General features: G+C 36.2%; 1 protein-coding gene across 2 annotated transcripts in view; it reads right to left on the bottom strand.

Annotated features, from left to right (window-relative positions):
• LOC106869061 (solute carrier family 35 member F4) overlaps positions 1-18,915 on the bottom strand; it is a 165,428-nt gene that overhangs the window by 70,519 nt on the left and 75,994 nt on the right. Inside the window, exon 1 of one of the 2 annotated variants that reach the window (XM_089358699.1) lies at positions 15,793-16,902. The exons of the other annotated variant lie outside the window; for it this stretch is intronic. Coding sequence (XP_089214825.1) covers positions 15,793-15,898 — 106 coding nt within the window. The 5' untranslated portion in view covers positions 15,899-16,902. Of the gene's footprint in view, positions 1-15,792; positions 16,903-18,915 lie in introns of those variants that run through there. 2 annotated transcript variants of the gene reach the window in all.

Below are 18,915 nucleotides of genomic sequence, written 5' to 3'. Positions count from 1 at the left end.
CACTGGCTCAGCACCTATATTTATGTTCTTCATTCCAAAATAATAAAAACTTTAATATACTTCCAAAATGGGACTTCGTCCATGTGTATCTGCGTGCGTATATGTCTGGGGCGGAGGGTAGTACGCAAGAAAAACATTTACGGAAATGTACTCACAAAAATTCTATTAAAATAAGTTATCTTTATACACCATGTTTGTAATTCTCCATATAAATAATAGGAAAGTGTGTATCAAATGAAATTAAAAATCAAATGAAATTTAAAATGAAGTTAATAAAGTTTTAACATTTTTGGTAACGAAATATTCTCTCTTCTAAAGACAGAAAATGGCACCCTCTCTTTTGCAAGAGAAATTCATTTTGACGGTAAGGACTAAACCCCTTGTTTCATTATCACAATTAAAAAGCGTTTACCTTTACTTTAAAAAAAAAAGAGGTGGGGTCGTAGACATATGACGGAGAATTATTCAATATCGTGTTTGCTTCTATCAGAATCGTTTACCTTTAAAGCGAAAAACAAAACTGACGTATACAACATATTAAAACACATGTATGTAAAATATATTTTTGTTTACTTTCTCTGTTCATTCGCATAAACTGTAGAAGCTGTTCCGCATGCGCGCGCACACAAACAGAAAATTTCCAGACATTTAGCTGTTATTTTTAGCAGTTCATTTTCAGTTTTAGACAACGGGATGGGGTGGCGAGGGGTGTATGGATCAGTTTTGGAGTTCTTAAATGAAAATTTGAAATTAAAAATTGTTTTTCCTATATTCTTAATCTCCGTATTTTTTTACACGTAGATTGAAAAAAAAAATTTGAAAAAAGGTTAGAAATTTAAAATTTGGTGGGAGGGAGGAATTTAAAATTTTGAAAACATGGTTTTTGCATATTCGGAATCTCCGTCATTGAAAACATAAGAATCCGCTGAAAAAATCAAAAGAATCGGAAGGGTCGTATGGGGGGGGCCTACAGCACTCTATGTGGGCAAGGGTCAAAATTTCACACCCTCCCCTACAACCTTTCCCGAGTAATGGAATACGTTCAGGCCTATTTTGGTATAGATTGATACAACAATTTGGCCGTGATTAAAGAATATATATATATATATATATATATATATATATATATATATATATATATATATATATATATATATGGTGGTTGTCTACTCCTTAAACAGAGTTTGACCACCTCCTGCACCTACACCTTAGCCCTTTCATGGCGTCTGATGTGGCTTTTTAAACCAGACAGTGTTTTGAAAAAACACCCACACAGATTGCACCTCTGATTTGCACTACCAATACCTGCAAGTAAGTTCTGCTCATATATATATGCACAGGCTTGGCTGTGTGACAAGGAGCTTGCTTCCCAATCGCATGGTTCCTGGTTCAGTCCCACTGTGTGACACCTTGGGCAAGAGTCTTCTACTATAGCCGTGGGCCGACCAAAGCCTTGTGAGAGGATTTGATAGATAGAAGCAGAAAGAAAACCGTTGTGTGTGTGTGTGTGTGTGTGTGTGTGTGTGTGTGTGTGTGTGTGTCTTTGCGTTTGCATTTGTCCACCCCAACAACATCACCGCTTGACAACAGGTGTTGGTGCGTTTACGTCCCCGTAAAACTTAACAGTTTGGCATAAGAAACCCACAGAACAAGTACTAGGCTTTAAAAAATAAGTCCTGGGGGTCGATTTGTTCAACTAAAGTCCCTCAAGGCGGTGGTACCCCAGCATGACCGCAGTCAAATGACTGAAACAGGTAAAAGATATATATAATGGAGGCGAACACTTTTCTCCATGTGATCGGGTTGAAAAATTGTTGAGACACTATGATATTTTTCCACTTTTTTTAAGCATGAAACCAATGGTAGCCTTAATTCACAAATAAAAAAAAATTATACAACCACCAATGCAGTGTTGAGCACTCATTTTATCGTTCGACATTTACGTATATATATATATATATATATATATATATTTAATTATATGTATTTCTTCTATCTTAATGAATAATAATTCTTCGGATAGAATAAATGGGTTAATAGAAACCAATGTAGCAAAGAACACAAAATAACTTTGGTGTTGTTCCTGTTTTTAATATATGCAGAGGAAGAGAGAGAGGGGTGGAGAAAGAGAGAGCTTGTGAAGGTCCCCTAATCCTGTTAAGTATTTATAGTATCACATCCCTCCACACCTACCTATACCAACAACACACCGGCTAGCACCACCACCCCTCACACACAGACACTCTCCGTCCCCTCCGCACCTCCTCCGCGTCTGTCCGCCTAAACGATCGCGTGAAGTTAGTTTTCAGTTATCGCCGTCGCCACCACCGCCATCATCACTATGGTCGTCATCATCAGCATTACCATTATCATCATCTTATTCATAAATACCAATGTCAGATTAACGTTGTGTTTTGTTTTTTTCTTCGTTTTGTTTTGATTTTCTTTTAATTTATGTCTTCTTTTTTTTTCTTTTTTAATTTGTCAGTAATTATTAACATTGATCACGTCTGAACACTATCCGCATTGAGTAATTAAGGTTGTGTGATAGAAAAAGAGGGAGAAAGGGAGACGGAAAGAGAGGGGAGAGGGAGAGAGAGAGTGGGGGAGGGAGGGAGAGTAGGGGGAGAGTAGGGGGAGAGGTAGCGAGTGGGTGAACTGAGAGAGGGGGAGAGGGAGAGAAAGTTCTGACTGCAGAATTATGGATTTTATTTTAGCACATACCTAAGTCCCGTCACAACTACTTACAAAGATCATTTATAGAATGCATGTGATCAAATTATAAACAAACACATCATAAACAGGATAATAATGATGATGATGATGATGATGATGATGATGTTGATGGTGGTGGTGGTGGTGGTGGTGATGATGATGATGATGATGATAAAAACAATAATGGTTTTTTTTTATAAATAGGTATAAAATATGCGTTTGTGTTTGTATGCATATATATGTGTGGATTTATGTGTCATATATACTTATATAAGTCATATGTATGTATGTATGTATGTATGTATGTATGTATGTATGTATGTATGTACGTATGTATGTATGAACACATTATGACTTTATGCCTTGCTATATGTGTGTATGTGCATGTGTGTGAATGTATGTGTGGATTTATATTTTCATGTGTATGTAATTCTACATGTAACGGATGTTTGTTTGCAAGCATGTATGTGTATGTATACATCTGGGGATGTATTCATATTCTCAATTATATCCACTTATCTTTGAACGTGTTTGCGTGCGTGCACCTATAATCACACAGATATACAACAGACAGATAATACACACAACACACACACACATCTGAAAAATCCAGGTTCGTTAATCCGATGTCGCATTAAATGTGAATACTTATTAATCTATATTTTCATTAATAACAACAATAATTACAATAACGATAATAATACTAATGGTTTGAAACTTTGGCACAAGGCCAGCAGTTTTGAAGGCGGGGCCAAGTCGATTAAATTAACCCCAGTGCTCAACTGGTACTTATTTTATCGACCACAAAAGGATAAATGACAAAGTCGACCTCGGTGGCATTTGAACTCGGAATCTAAAGTCGGACGAAATGCCGCTAAACATTTTGCCCGGCAAGCCAACTCGCAGTCTCGTGCATATATGGTTGTGATGATAGGTATATTGAGCTTGGTATATTTGTATCCAGTGTCACTTTGATGGCATGTGCTGCTCTCTATATAACTCAATAATAATAATAATGATTGAAAGAAGAAACATGGCAGAGTATTTGGTAAACAGCAAACAAGAGCTGCTACAATATGCTGCTAATGCAGAAGGATTTACCATCAATAGACTTGAGAGTGTTAATGAATTCCGATCACGAATAGCCAACAAGAGAGAAGAAATTCTATTCTGCATGGAATTACATGGTCAGTTCCACCGTGAAACTAACAAATTAAAAGATTAGGAAGCATCATGGAAGTGGTTCAGCAACGGCGACCTTAAAAAGAAGATTGAAAGCCAAATCATCGCTGCCCAGGATCAAGCATTGAATACCAGCTCAGTGAAAAGGGATATATACCACACAAGTGCAACGAACATCTGCATAATGAGTGGGAAGAAGGTCGAAAGCGTGACTCATGTTGTTAGTGCTTGTGAAAGTCTTGCGCAGAAAGAGTACAAGCGCAGACATGACAAAGTAGCCCAAAACCTTCACTGGCTACTATGCTAGCAGTATGGATACGTGGTAACAGGTGTTTGATACCAACATACATAGGAAAAGGTAATTGACGAAAACGAAAAGGCAAAGATCCTCTGAGATTTTGACTTCCAGACAGACAAGGTGTTAAAGCACTGAAGGCCGGATATAGTAACCTTTAGGAGGAACAAACAAGAGTGCCTAATAATTGACGTGGCAGTGCCAGGGGTTCAACATATCATGAAAGAAAGAAAAGGTTGATATATATGGAGACCTGAGAATTGAGATCACCAAGATGTGACAGCTACAAGGGTCAAACATAAAGGTTGTCCCTGTTGTTATTGGAGTATTTGGTTCAATACCACCCAACCTGAAGAAACAACTGGAAACTTTAGAAGTACCCTACAATCTAGGTGTATTGCAAAAATCAGCATTACTTGGAACTGCACGCATATTGCGTAAAGTACTGTCTGTCAGAGGTCCTTATTGTGACTTGACAGAGAGTACAAACTCCCGGTAGACGCAATATCTTCAATCTACAGCATCATGATATTGGATACTCTGCGATGTCTTCAATGATGATGATGATGATGATGACGATGATGATGGCCTCTCCCGTCGAAGTGGATTTATGAGTGTTCAGCTTTTGCCGAACGACCTGCACACATGATTTGTTTATAGTGATTAAATGCACGTGCTGTAGATTAGCTCACTCCCTCCATCAAATCGACGTTGTCTGAACTAATGCGCAGTGTATCACGCGTCAAGTGTCGAAGTGACCAGAGAGTAACGTGAGATGAAGTGCTTTGCTCAAGAATACAACGCACCTCCCGGTCTAGGAACTGAAACCACGATCTCGCGATCGTGAGTGCAACACCCTGATTACTAGGTCATGCGCCCCATAATAATAATAATAATAATAATAATAATAATAATAATAATAATAATAATAATAAATAAATCATATTATCTCTGGCTGCCCAGTCCTGGCTAAGAAGGAATATATTCACAGACACGACAGAGCTGGGACCTATATACACTGGAAGCTATGCCAACATTATGGAATAGCAACAGAAAAAAGATGGTATAAACACACGCCAGAAAAGGTCACAGAAAACGAGAAAGCAACCATACTCTGGGATATGCCAATACACACAGATAGAGAAATTAAGGCAAATAGACCAGATATAGTTGTCAAAGATCATGAAGGAAAAAAATGCCTTCTAATTGATGTTTCAATACCAGCAGATGACAACGTTTCTCTAAAAGAAATGGAAAAACTTTCAAAATACAAAGACCTGGAAATAGAGATAACTCGAATGTGGAATCTAAAAACAGAAACAATTCCTATCATAGTAGGTGCCTTAGGTATAATAAAAAAATATTCAGACAAATACATAACAAAAACACCAGGACTTACAAATATATATAACATACAGAAAATTGCACTACTGGGTACTGCACACATTCTACGCAAAACACTTTCAATACAGTAAACATAAGAGCACCACAGCAAACCACAGCACATACCCAAGGCGCACAGAGCTGCGCTCGGTAGTGAAGTGAAAGTACGTTATAAAAATAAAACTACTGAATAATAATAATAATAATAATAGTAATAGTAATAATAATAATAATAATAATAATAATAATAATAATAATAATAATAATAATAATGAACAAAGCCCACAACGTGTGCCATAGAAATCCGATACCCAACAGGAGAACGCAACCTGCGCTGCACAAACAACACATAATACAAAAACAGAAGACTTAAACCAACCTCATAACAAAGCGTACTGATGCAATATAATATTCCCCCACCAAAAAAATGCAACGCACACCACCTCAGCAGCACAAAGGTGCCACAGATGATGGAACAGAAAGTTATTTGAAACTATCTGGTGCCCAAAAATAATAGTGGTGATGACGTTGGTGACGAACGTTACCTTACCTCAGTTTATGAGAGACAGGAGTTTCCGAAGAAACTCTGATTGTAACAGCGAAAAGGAATCTGGATCGTTAAGGGAAAACCTCTCCCTCGGCAGTGGTTCAGTATAGATGCAGACCGACCACAGCTGTTACCCTAATATAGCATCAACAGATAATAGAGTAAGGAGGAGGAAGTGGACCAGCGAAGAAAACGGAACAGTTATACAGTGCTACTTAGAAAGTGAACCTAGAGGAAAGGGCTATAGAAAACGGTTGTTAACGCTTTGGGTAGAGAAGGATATGTTCAAAGTGTCTGAGCAGAGATTGGTTGATCAAGATAATGCTATTATGAGAAGAAAGTGGATGACAGAATTGGAAGTGGAAGAGATCACAAAAGAACTGGAAAAGAAAGACTAGGCAGTAGGAAAGACAAACAACAACATAAGAAATACAGCGCAAACCAAAGAAGAACCTAAAGAAAAAAATAATAATAGCGCTACTAAGGAAGGGGCAACTGGCACCAACAACTTAAGTGATTTAAGTGAGGAAGATCAGAAGATTTTAGATGAGTTGCAGGAAGTAATGAGTAAAGAAGTAAGAAAAAGATTACCAGCATTAAAAGATATTAACAGAAGGAAACTGCTAGATATGACTAGGAAACTGAATTCTGTTATCAATAGGATAGCTACTAAAAATATAGGAGACACTAACTTATTGATCTATGCAGGAGGGGTTGTGGTTACTAGAAGATTAGATATTCCACAAGGAAAGATTAAAAAAAGGGCAAATGTGGAAAAGGAGATTACAAAATAAAGTGAAGACTTTAAGATAAAATCTGAATAGAAGAGAAGCCTGGAAGCTGAACAAGTTAGGAAACACAAGATGGAAATCTTCTCTTAAGAAAAGATACTTAGTCAAAGAGAAAGGATTTGGGAGTCATAGAAGAGTTGAAACAGCGTATCATAGCAGTGGCAGGTAAGCTCTCAAGATATCAGAAAAGAATAGATCAGTATCAACAGAATAGATTATTTGACACAGACCAGAGGAAATTTTATTACCAAATAAATATTGGAGGACGAAGTTCTGAAGATGAGAAGCTTAATACAGAAGAAGCTAGAAAGTTCTGAAGTAATATTTGGGATAAACCAGTCAATCATAATGGAGATGCAGTATGGTCAAAGAAAGTGAGAGAAGAAGTAGTGAGTGAGAAGCAGACAGATCTAAGACTAACTAATGCATTAACGAGTAAAGTGTTAGGGAAAATGCCGAATTGGAAGGGCCCAAGACCAGATTTAGTTCAAGGGTACTGGCTAAAGGAATTTAGTAGTTTACATGAGAGGCTGATGGAACAACTCCAGGATTGCCTTAATGGAAGAATAATACTAGATTGGATGACTAGAGGGAAAACAATACTCCTTATGAAAGATAAAAGCAAGGGTAATACAGCTAGTAATCATAGCCCAAACACGTGCCTACCATTAGCGTGGAAGCTGTTAACAGGAATGCTTTCAAAAAGCATTTACGAGCACCTTGACAACCAGAATTTACTGCCAGAAGAACAGAAAGGTTGCAGGAAGAAGACTAGAGGAACGCATGATCTATTATACATAGACAAAGCAGTTCTAAATGAAGTAAAGGCTAGAAAGAAAAATCTAACAAAAGCATGGATAGATTATAAGAAATCCTATGACGTGATCCCACACGCATGGGTAAGTGAATGTTTGAGTATATTCAGTATTGCAGACAAAATAAGAGAATTAATTAAATTTAGCATGAAGAAATGGAAAGTAGATCTCTACTTAGGTGACACACTCTTGGGGAAAGTTAATATCAAGAGAGAAATTTTCCAAGGGGACTCGTTATTCCCTTTAATATTTGTCTTATGTTTGATACCCCCTGTTTAATATTAAGGAAGGCAAAGGCAGGGTATCAGTTCAGATAGTAAGGGCAAAATTGGCCATTTGCTCCACATGGATGATCTGAAGCTTTTTAGTTAGAATGAAAAAGAGATAGATTCCTTAATACAGACTGTAAGACTCTTCGGCGAAGATGTAGGCATGGAATTTGGCATAGATAAATGTGCAATATTAGTCATGGGAAGGGGACATGTAGTCAGCAGTGAAGACATCCAATTACCAGATGGCCAGACATTAAAATCATTAAAAGGAGAAGAGAGTTATAAGTATCTAAGAGTCTTAGAATCTTGCAGAGTACTAACTATAGAAATGAAAACGAAAATTGAGGAGTACATCAGAATGGTAAGGAAACTAATGAAGTCAAAGTTAAATGGTCCGAATCTTGTGAAGGCTGTAAATACTTGCTTAGTATCATTACTTAGATACTTAGAAGCTTTTGTAGATTGGACAAAAACTGAATTGCCAAAGCTGGACAGAAGAACTAGGAAGGAATTTAATATAAATGGAGACTCCACGCAAGGGCAGGAGTAGCAAGATTATACCTACCTAGAAAGGAAGGTGGAAGAGGGTTAATATCAATAGAAGACTGCGTGAAGTTAGCTAGAGTAGATATAGGTTCCTATGTTGGTAATAGTGAAAAACGTTTATTAAAAGCTGCTAGAGACACAGGAAAGCATAGGGAAACCAAAAGCCAAACGAGGCTAAAAACCAGAGAAAGAAAAAGTTATCTAACTGGCAGGAGAAGGCTTTGCATAGAAGATTCCCAAATATGGTTGCGCAAATAGTAGTAGTTAGACATGATTATGGTTGCAGAAAGGAAGTCTGAAAAAAAAGACAGAAAGTTAGGCAGCACAAGATCAAGCATTAAGGACTAATTGGATAAAAGCCGAGATAGACAAAAACCAAGTACATTCCCAATGTAGGCTACGTAAATCAATAGAGGAAAATTTATTCATATAGTAAGTGAACGTAACATGCTGGAACAGTAAGAATATAAGAAAAGGCATAACAACTTAGGGAGAGTAATCCACTGGGGGTTATGTAGAGAGCTAGGATTTGGACATACTGATAAATGGTATGAACATGAACCTAGTAAAGTACTAGAAAGTAAGAAATATAGGATGTTGTGGGACTGACAGAGTAATAGAATCTAGAAGGCCTGATTTAGTAGTAGTAGACAGAGAGAATAGAAAGTGCCTGATGATTGACTTTACAGACCCAAATGATGAAAAAATCAATATGAGAGCTATAGAAAAAATAACAAAGTACCAGGTCCTAGCCATTGACTTATAGAGACTATGGAAAGTGCGGTAGTTATAGGTGCATTGGGAACTATCCCTAAAGATTTGAACAAATGGATAGAGGAAATAGGCATAAAACTCAGTTTAGCACAGCTGCAGAAAACAGTGTTTTTAGGGACAGCTAGGATACTTAGGAGGGTTCTTGGCATCTAAAGTTACTTGTTGTAGCCCGATGTTAGGATTTTTTCTTTTCCAACAGTCTAATCTGTTGTGTGTACATGGATAATAATTATTATTATTGTGGATTCTGAATGTCGCCCACAATAATTAACAACCAAGTATCAAAGTTTATAATGTGTGGAAAGAGACCCTGTGAGACCTCTGACAGTAGAATGCTGTCTGCTCTCACAGAATCTACAAGAGCAAACAAGATCGAGCACTCAGAGAAGTAAAACAATAATAATAATAATAATAATAATAATAATAATAATAATAATAATAATAATAGGGTTTTAAATTTTGGGCACAAACCCTGCAGTTTTTAGGGAGTGGGGTTACTCGATTGTACTAACCACCAGTGCTCCACTGGTACTTATTTTGTTGACTCCGAAATGGTGAAAAGTAAAGTTGACATTGGCTTAATTAGAAATGAGAAAGAAACAAGCCGGAATAAATATCGCAAAGCACCTTCATCCGACACGCTCTAATGATTTTACCAATCCATCGCCCTTGATCATTTCTAATTTAGGTACATAGTCAGCAATTTTTAAAAGAACGGATTAGTCGATACCATCAACCCTAGTACTTGATTGGTACTTTATTTTCTATCGACCCCCGGGGATGACAGGCAAAATTGACCTTAGCAGGATTTTAACTCAAAACCTAAAGGACCATAACTAAATACCACTCTATTGAAAACTTTCGAGCCAGGTCCCCCGCTTTGAGGATACCCTGCTCCCTCCTTCCCATCCGTTTTGGAAACGGCTCGGAGGTCCGTCTCTTCCTCCTGACTAGGTAATAGTAGAAATTTATGAAAGTTTTGACGGTTGAAAATAATAAACTAAACTTTTATTTTTCCCTTTTTTTCAGTCAATAGACTGCGACAATGTTCCGTCACCACCTCAAAGAGTTGATGTTTTTAGTGGAACGAATCGACCCTAGTATATTTTTAAAAGCCTGGCACTTACTCTATCAGTCTCTTTTGCTGAACCGCTAGAATGTAGGCACGAAAATGCACCAACACCGGTTGTCAAGCGGTGATGGGGGATAAACACAGACACAAAAACGCGCGCGCGCGCACATATATATATTTATTTATTTATGTGTTTCAGCCAAGTGGCTGCGGTCATGCTAGTGCACCATATAACACAGACACAAACACACACACACACACACGCATATATATATATATATATGCGTGTGTGTGTGTGTGTGTGTGTGTGTGTGTGTGTGTGTGTGTGTGTTTGTGTCTGTGTTTATCTCCCACCACCGCTTGACAACCGGTGTTAGTGCATTTTCGTACAACTAATAATGTTGTCTGTTGTTTGTTGTCTGGTGTGAATTAATGTAACTTGGTCCTGAAGGGATGCAAGGCCCCATTTTCTTATCTCAGACAAGAGTGAGTCGGGATCTTGCATTGAAATGTGCATAGGATATTAAACAACTTTTATTATAGGATTGCGTTATGGCTCTTATTTAAATTGATATATGTATATATATATATATATATATATATATATATATATATATATATATATATATATATATATATATATATATATATATATACGACGGGCTTCTTTTAGTTTCCATCTATTAAATTCGCTCACAAGGCTTTGGTCGGCCCTGGCCTATAGTAGAAGGCACTTACCCAAGGTGGTACGCAGCGGGATTGGATCCGGAACCACATGGTTGGGACGCAAACTTCTTACCACACAGCCAAGCCTGCGCCTATGTAGAACTAACAATCAGCTAACACGCACATTGCAAATAAAATCTGTAAGCAGAACAGTTAAAGTATACAAAACTTTTCTCAAGTTCAAAATATAACAGTTTTTGCTATCTGCAATCCAAAGATGGAGCTTTGTGTCTTTTGTTAGAAACCAGCGCCTTCCTTACAGAAAGATTTCAAAAAATAGAACAGAATGTTGCCTAAGTGACAGTAAATGCCCAGGTGACAGTAAATGACTAGATGACAAACAACTTAGGTAAGCTAGAGTTTTCAGAAAACGAATTCAATCAACTAACTCGCACATTACAAATACAATCTGTAAGTGGAACAGTAAAAATATGCAAGACTTTTCTCGAGTTTAAAATGAGACATTGTTTTCGTTATCTACATTCTAACGATAAAGCTTTGTATCTTTGTGAGAAACCAACTCCTTTCTCAGAGGAAGAATTCAAATAATTAAAAACAGAAGAGAGCATGTATACATACATACATACATACATACATACATACATACATACACACGCACATACATACATACATACATACATTCATACACGCATACATACATACATATTTACTTACATTCATACATACGTACACGCATGCATACATACATACAAACGTACATACAGACATACATACATACATACATACATACATACATACATACATATAAATGAATTTATGTTCCAATAATTATTTGTTCATTTGTCTATGTTCGTAAATGCTTATGAAACAATCTTTATACTCCAGGATTCTCAGTGAAAGAAAGAAAGAAGCTAAGAAGCATTTTACAAATACATTCTTTTAATAGTGAAGTAAATATAGACAAGACTTCTCTAAAATTCAACAAGTAATATCGTTTTTGCTACCAAATTCTAGCGACGAAGCTTTGTTTTTTGTTGTTGTTTTTTGCTGGGGGTTTTTTCCATAGAAACAAGCTTCCTCTCCATGGAAAGAATTCAAATAATTAACAAAAAAAGAGGAAAAAACAACATACATCACCGTCAACGGCAGACGTGCAGGTATAGAGAACCGCCGTTTAAACCGTGTTTTCCGACGTTTTTCTCTACAATTAGCCGACCTAACCCGACACAGATCAGATAGATAAGCGACTGATTATTTAGTGATGGCGGCAGAGTGGTGGAGGCATAAATGAGAGAAATACAGTTTATTCACCAATTTAACATTATTCTGACAGATTTAAAAATTACTTTTCACATCAAATCTCTCTCTTACGATGTTGGCAAACATTCATAAATCCATACATACATTCATGCACTCTTACATTCATATATACATACACACATACATACATACATACATACATACATACATACATACATTTATAAAGACATACATACACACATATAAGCATACATCGCTTCATAGACACACACACCTGCATAAACACACACACACGCACACACAGACACACAGACAACACCTTGTCTTTGGCACTTATAGCCAATAAAAGAATTCATCATCATCATCATCATTATTATTATTATTATTATTATTATTATTATTATTATTATTATTATTATTATTATTATTATTATTATCAAGTGAGAGAGCAGCGCATGTTATCAAAGTGATACTGGGGTACAAATATGCGAAACCCAATATACCCATCATGACTACCTGTTTGATAAAGGTACACCAGGCACATGCATCACGACCATATGTGCGCGACATAGTGGTCTCATATCAAGATAAATAAAGCATAACGTTGCAGGTGGGGCCCAGTTAGAATTTTCATCAAGTCAAGTAGCCCATACCACTCAAACGGTCCTTCAATAAGGGATGCTTAAAAATGTTGAACGAAACACCCATGTTTCCAGGGGGGAATTATTCAAGCCTCAAAGAATTCCTCTCAACACATGGCTATGATGCTCCTCACTACTTTTGCTCGTGATTAGAAATGCACATATCGTCAGCCACTAAGGGGTATGCTCAACTGGTTAAGGTCAAACAACTGACAAGCAAAATCTGTGGTATTGAGCAGAATATTTGCTGTAGCCCATCTTTTATACCAAGACGAAACACGTACATGATAACACTTCCAATCAGCTAAGTTCAAATGCCATGAGAGCCACAGCTTGGCACTGCATCAGGGCATTTATTACTATTATTATTATTATTATTATTATTATTATTATTATTATTATTATTATTATCATTATTATTGTTGTTGTTGTTGTTGTTGTTGTTGTTGTTGCTGTTGCTGTTGTTGTTGTTGTTGTTGTTGTTGTTGTTGTTGTTGTTGTTGTTGTTGTTGTTGTTGTTGTTGCTGTTGTTGTTGTTGTTGTTGTTGTTGTTTTTGTTTTTTTTATAAATGAATCTCTAAAAATATATAGAGACACTCTTGAAATACAAAGATCTGAAAATAGAGACAACCCGAATGTGGATCCTGCGAGCAGGCAGAATTGTTAACACCCCGGGCAAAATGTGTAGCGACATTTCGTCCGTCTTTGCATTCTGAGTTCAAATTCCGAGGGTGACTTTGTCTTTCAACCTTCGGTATCAATAAAATAAGTACCAGTCGAATACTGGGGTCGATGTAATCGATTTAGCCCGTTCCCCGAAATTGCCGGCCATGTACCAAAATTTGAAACCATTTCGCCCGTCCTTACGTTCTGAGTTCAAACTCCGCTGAGGTCGACTTTACCTTTCATCCTTTCGAGGTCGATAAATTAATTACCAGCGAAACACTGAAGTTGATGTAATCAACTCATTTCCTCTCTCAAAATTGCTATCTTTGACACTAGGGTAAAATATACGAAGCCCAGTATACCCATCATGACTACCTGTTTGATAAGGGTACACCAGGCACATGCATCATAACTATATGTGCGCAACATGGTGATCTCATAGCAAGATAAACAGCGAATGACCTTGCAAGTGGGACTCAGAATTTTCTTCAGGTTGAATAGACCATCCCGCTCAAAAGGTCCCTGAATAAAGGCTGTTTAAGGATGTTGAACGAAACACCCATGTTGCCAAAGGTGAATTATCCAAACCCCAAAGAATTCCTTTCAACACATGGCTATGATGCTCTCCTCGTGGTCAGAGGTGCACATATCGTCAGCTACTAAGGAACAAGCTCAACTGGTTAAGTTCAAACAACTGACAAGGAAATCTGTGGTATTGAGCAAAATATTTGTTGTAGCCCATCTTTTATACCAAGACAAAACAATGTATATAACACCTTCCAATCAGTTAAGATCAGAAGCCATGAGAGTCACTGCCTGGTACTGCATCAGGGCATTTATTATTATTATTATCATTATTATTATTATTATTATTATTATTATTATTATTATTATTATTATTATTATCATCATCATCATCATCATCATCATCATCATCATCATCATCATCATTATTATTATTATTATTATTATTAGCTGAGAATCTACTGTGATTTAAGGACCCAGAGTTTCGTGCCAGTACACTTATCGGTTACTCAAAAAAAAAACTTGCTTTGAGTAATGAGTTCAATTTCTTCTGCTTCTAAACTCAAACACACACACACACACACACACATGCAAATGTGCGTATTATATACATATGTATAAGGAGGGAGTAAGTATGCGTAGTTTATTTGTTTATGTGGAGATGATATTTGTTTTTTTTTAGTCTATAAATAAGTACGTATACGTTGTTTGTAAACTGTGTATGAGTTTACAGTTTGAGCACACTTAATTATAGTTTGTACATACATATGTACATACATTTAATTATAGTTTGTACATACATATGTACGTACGTTTAATTATAGTTTGTACATACATACATACATACGTACATTTAATTATAGTTTGTACATACATATGTACGTACGTTTAATTATAGTTTGTACATGCATACATACATACATACATACATACATACATACGTACATACATACATACATACATACATACATACATACATACATACATACATACATACATACACTTTCAGCTTCATACCTATTATTACTGGAGTAACAGGATACATACCAACCCGTTTGGAGTAAAGTGTAGTTAAACTTGGGTTCTTGGGGAGAGAATGCAAATCTTCATTTCATACGCTACAAATGACCCCGATATCTAGGATTATAAAAATCTGCGAGATCTTCTTAAGATTTAAAGGATGATGAACTAAACAACATACTTACTACAAACTAGGTAGCCAGTCAAAATTTATTCTGAATAAAAAAGAGAAAGAGAACATACATACATACATACATACATACATACATACATACATACATACATACATACATATATATATATATACTCATGCATACATATATATATATGTGTGTGTGTGGTGTGTATGTGTGGTGTGTGTGTGTATATATACACAACCATACACACATATATGTACACACATACAGACGCACGTATACGTATGTAATTTATCATTTTGCGCACGAACGTTCAGATCGCCTGCAATTATGCATACTAGCAAAAATGTCTGTAAAAGAACAACAGAGATACAAAGACAAAAATAATAAAAACAAGATAACCGGGTAGAAATGGGTGATATAACGTAAAACCTGACAAAAATAGTGAAAGAAGTTCGTTTTACCTATATAGAATACACTCGAGTTGTGAAGTATATGTTCATGCAGGTGTTGTGTGTCAAGCTTAACTCCAGGGTAATTGTTCTTACTCAACGAATTCATCTCCATCATTAAAGAATACCTAGCGTTCTAGAAACAGCTTGTCTGTCTCTAGAAACAATTTGTTTTTATTCGAAAACAATTCATGTTTCTCAGAGAAACGTCGGTTTTCTATTTAAGAGATGCCATCCTGTTGACTACATTAACTACCGCCGTGGTGAAGTTCGAAACATTGTCTTTTCGAATCTTGTTTATTTTCATGTCGAACCGACCAATGGCGATTTTAATGAAACCATACTCCACTTTTGAGAAATGCTTGTCGTTAACATAGTTATAGTTACCATGCTTGAGACATATCGGTGAAATAGTTGACGTCGTCTTCCGGGCTCGTACGTCGTGGATTCGTGGATATTGTTTTGTGTTCTTAATTAATTCCCGATCTGACTTCTCCACGCAGCATTTTCTATCGGATATTCCGAAACCCTGGACACCACTAGTTTGTCAAGACATGTTATATTTTTAAGACTTCATCATTTATGTATTTATTTATCTTTTTATTATCATCATTATTATTGTTATTATCTTAATCCTTTTGTATTCCAATATGTTAGCTTGTATTAATATATATGTGTGTCAATACTGATGTTTGTTTTCCAGTGTATATGTATGTATGTTTGTACATATTTATATATGTGTATATGAATGTATAGAAATGCGTACGTGTGTTAATATACTTGTGCTGATAGACTCAAAGCTATTTAAGTGTAGGTGTACGTACGATTAGGAGCAAGTTTTTATCTAAGTATGTATAATGTAAACATGTATGTGTTTTGTGAATTTCTCTCTCTCTCTTTCCCTCTTTCTCTCCCTCCCCCCCTCTCTCTCTCTCTCTCTCTCTCTCCCTCTCTCTCACTGTGTGTGTGTGTGTTATATTTCTTTTCTAATTATTTGGATTCTTTCAATGGAAAAGAGCTGGCCTCTTACAAACAACTCTCCACTGCATGCAATTATAGATAACAACAACGGTGAAGTGGTACATATAGAATATTTTTAAAAGTCTTCCATATTTCAACCATATGCGGTCTTCTGGGTTTCTTTTTTTTATTTCCGGGATTTTATTTCTAAAATGTAAATTAAATAGTGAACGAGCAAGTTTTCAAACCGTCAAACAAGGCTCTTTCATTGAAATTTAGAAAACGTTAACGGGCATAGTCATATATATATATATATATATATATATATATATATATACAGCAACGTTCATATGAATGTGCGAGCATACACACAACTGGATATGTTATCTACATGTATAGACATGTGTATGTGTATACATGTATGTATGCATGTATGTATTTATGCATACATGTATGTATTTACACGTATTTGCTAGTGTACGATATCTTTGTTCGTCTGTATTTTTACATCGTTTCAATTTCTTAATATTTTTCCAGGTTTTTTAGATACTTCAAAATCAAAATTAAACACACTGTTGGGATATATATTTATATATTTTCAGAAATGTATAAACAGTCCGGCGTGTATTTTAATCTGTTAAATAGCAGTACAGCTGCATAGATACAGTCAAATTGTTTACGATGTGGATTAAAGCCAAGGCGAGAAAAGCTGAAACTGCACTGGCAAAATGTATCCGAATTACAGTAGCGCTAATTAAATAATAATATCAATAATAATAATAATAATGATAATATTAATAATAATAATAATAATAATAATAATAATAATAATAATAATAATGTTTTTAAAAAAGGGAGATGAGGAAAACCGTGATGTAATGATATTGCTTAACTGACAATGTCACTTCTTGCAGCATCTACTAATCTCCGCTCTTCTTCTTCTTCCGCTCTTTCTACCAACCACCACCACCACAACCATTATTATCATCATCATGATCATGTACTTCTGCAACATACATATACAATTATATATGTGTGTGTGCGTGCGTGCGTATGTATATATATATAGATATATATATATATATATATATATATATATATATATATATATAATCTTTTGTGCTGTACACCTGAAAAAGTGCTTCACCCCACAGGATTTTTGAAGTGTGTGTGTGTATGTGTGTGTGTGTGTGTGTGAGCGCGCGCGCGTAAATTTATAAACCTATGGAAATTACAAATCACGACCCGTGGTTTCATCTGGACGATCGGGTGTCACGTCATCGTGTTGGAAAGCCACAAAATTATGACCTATAGGTCATCGTATGGGTCACGGTTGGAAAGGCTTTCAACGTAGGTCTGCTAAGTTAGCGTTGGTCGGGTCTGCGGTAAACAAAAATAGCCATATATGTGTGTGCATCTGCGTGTGTACATACATATATATACGTATATATATTTATGTACATGTATGTATGTATGTATGTATGTATGTAGGAATAACTTTATTCAAAATTCATTTGTTTTAAAGCATATCCATTAAAGCGACAACAATTCCGAATTCTAATGTGGACAGACACATTATGCGCGCGCGCGCGCGATTACAGATAAGTTATACACATACACAGACATAAACATCAATGCACATAAAGGTAAACGTAAGCATAAAAGCTGGTTGACTGAGACAGTGTTATCGAAAGCGCATAGGTATAACTATAGAAATCATAAAACAAAAATGACATAGATATGCACAAGCAAACATGCAAACATACATATATACATGTGTGTGTGTGTGTGCAAATGTGTATATGCATTTATACATACATACATACATACATACATGCATACATACATACATACACACATACATACATACATACATACGTACGTACGAGTTGACAGTGTGCTCCTCAAGAAGCACTCTCTTCCTGATGTTCTCCTATACAGCCCCAAAACAGCTGGGCTCTCTTACCTCAGAGAAGACCTGGGTGGAAAGCACTCAACATACAAAAAAGAAAAAGACTATGCAAAGGTATGTTGCCCGGAAGCTTGAAGAAGACAGTAGAATTGACACAGCAGAATGACCACTACATCACACTTTGAAGGCTATGCGTTTGCAATCCAGGGACAGGAGGTTGCCTCAAAGTACCTAGTGAACAAAAGAGACAATCACGCTCTTGT

The sequence above is a fragment of the Octopus bimaculoides genome, chromosome 10 (genome assembly GCF_046866305.1).
Source record: "Octopus bimaculoides isolate indiv1 chromosome 10, ASM4686630v1, whole genome shotgun sequence".
In the NCBI taxonomy this organism is placed as follows: Eukaryota; Metazoa; Mollusca; class Cephalopoda; order Octopoda; family Octopodidae; genus Octopus; species Octopus bimaculoides.
This window is presented reverse-complemented; position numbering and strand designations above follow the sequence as displayed.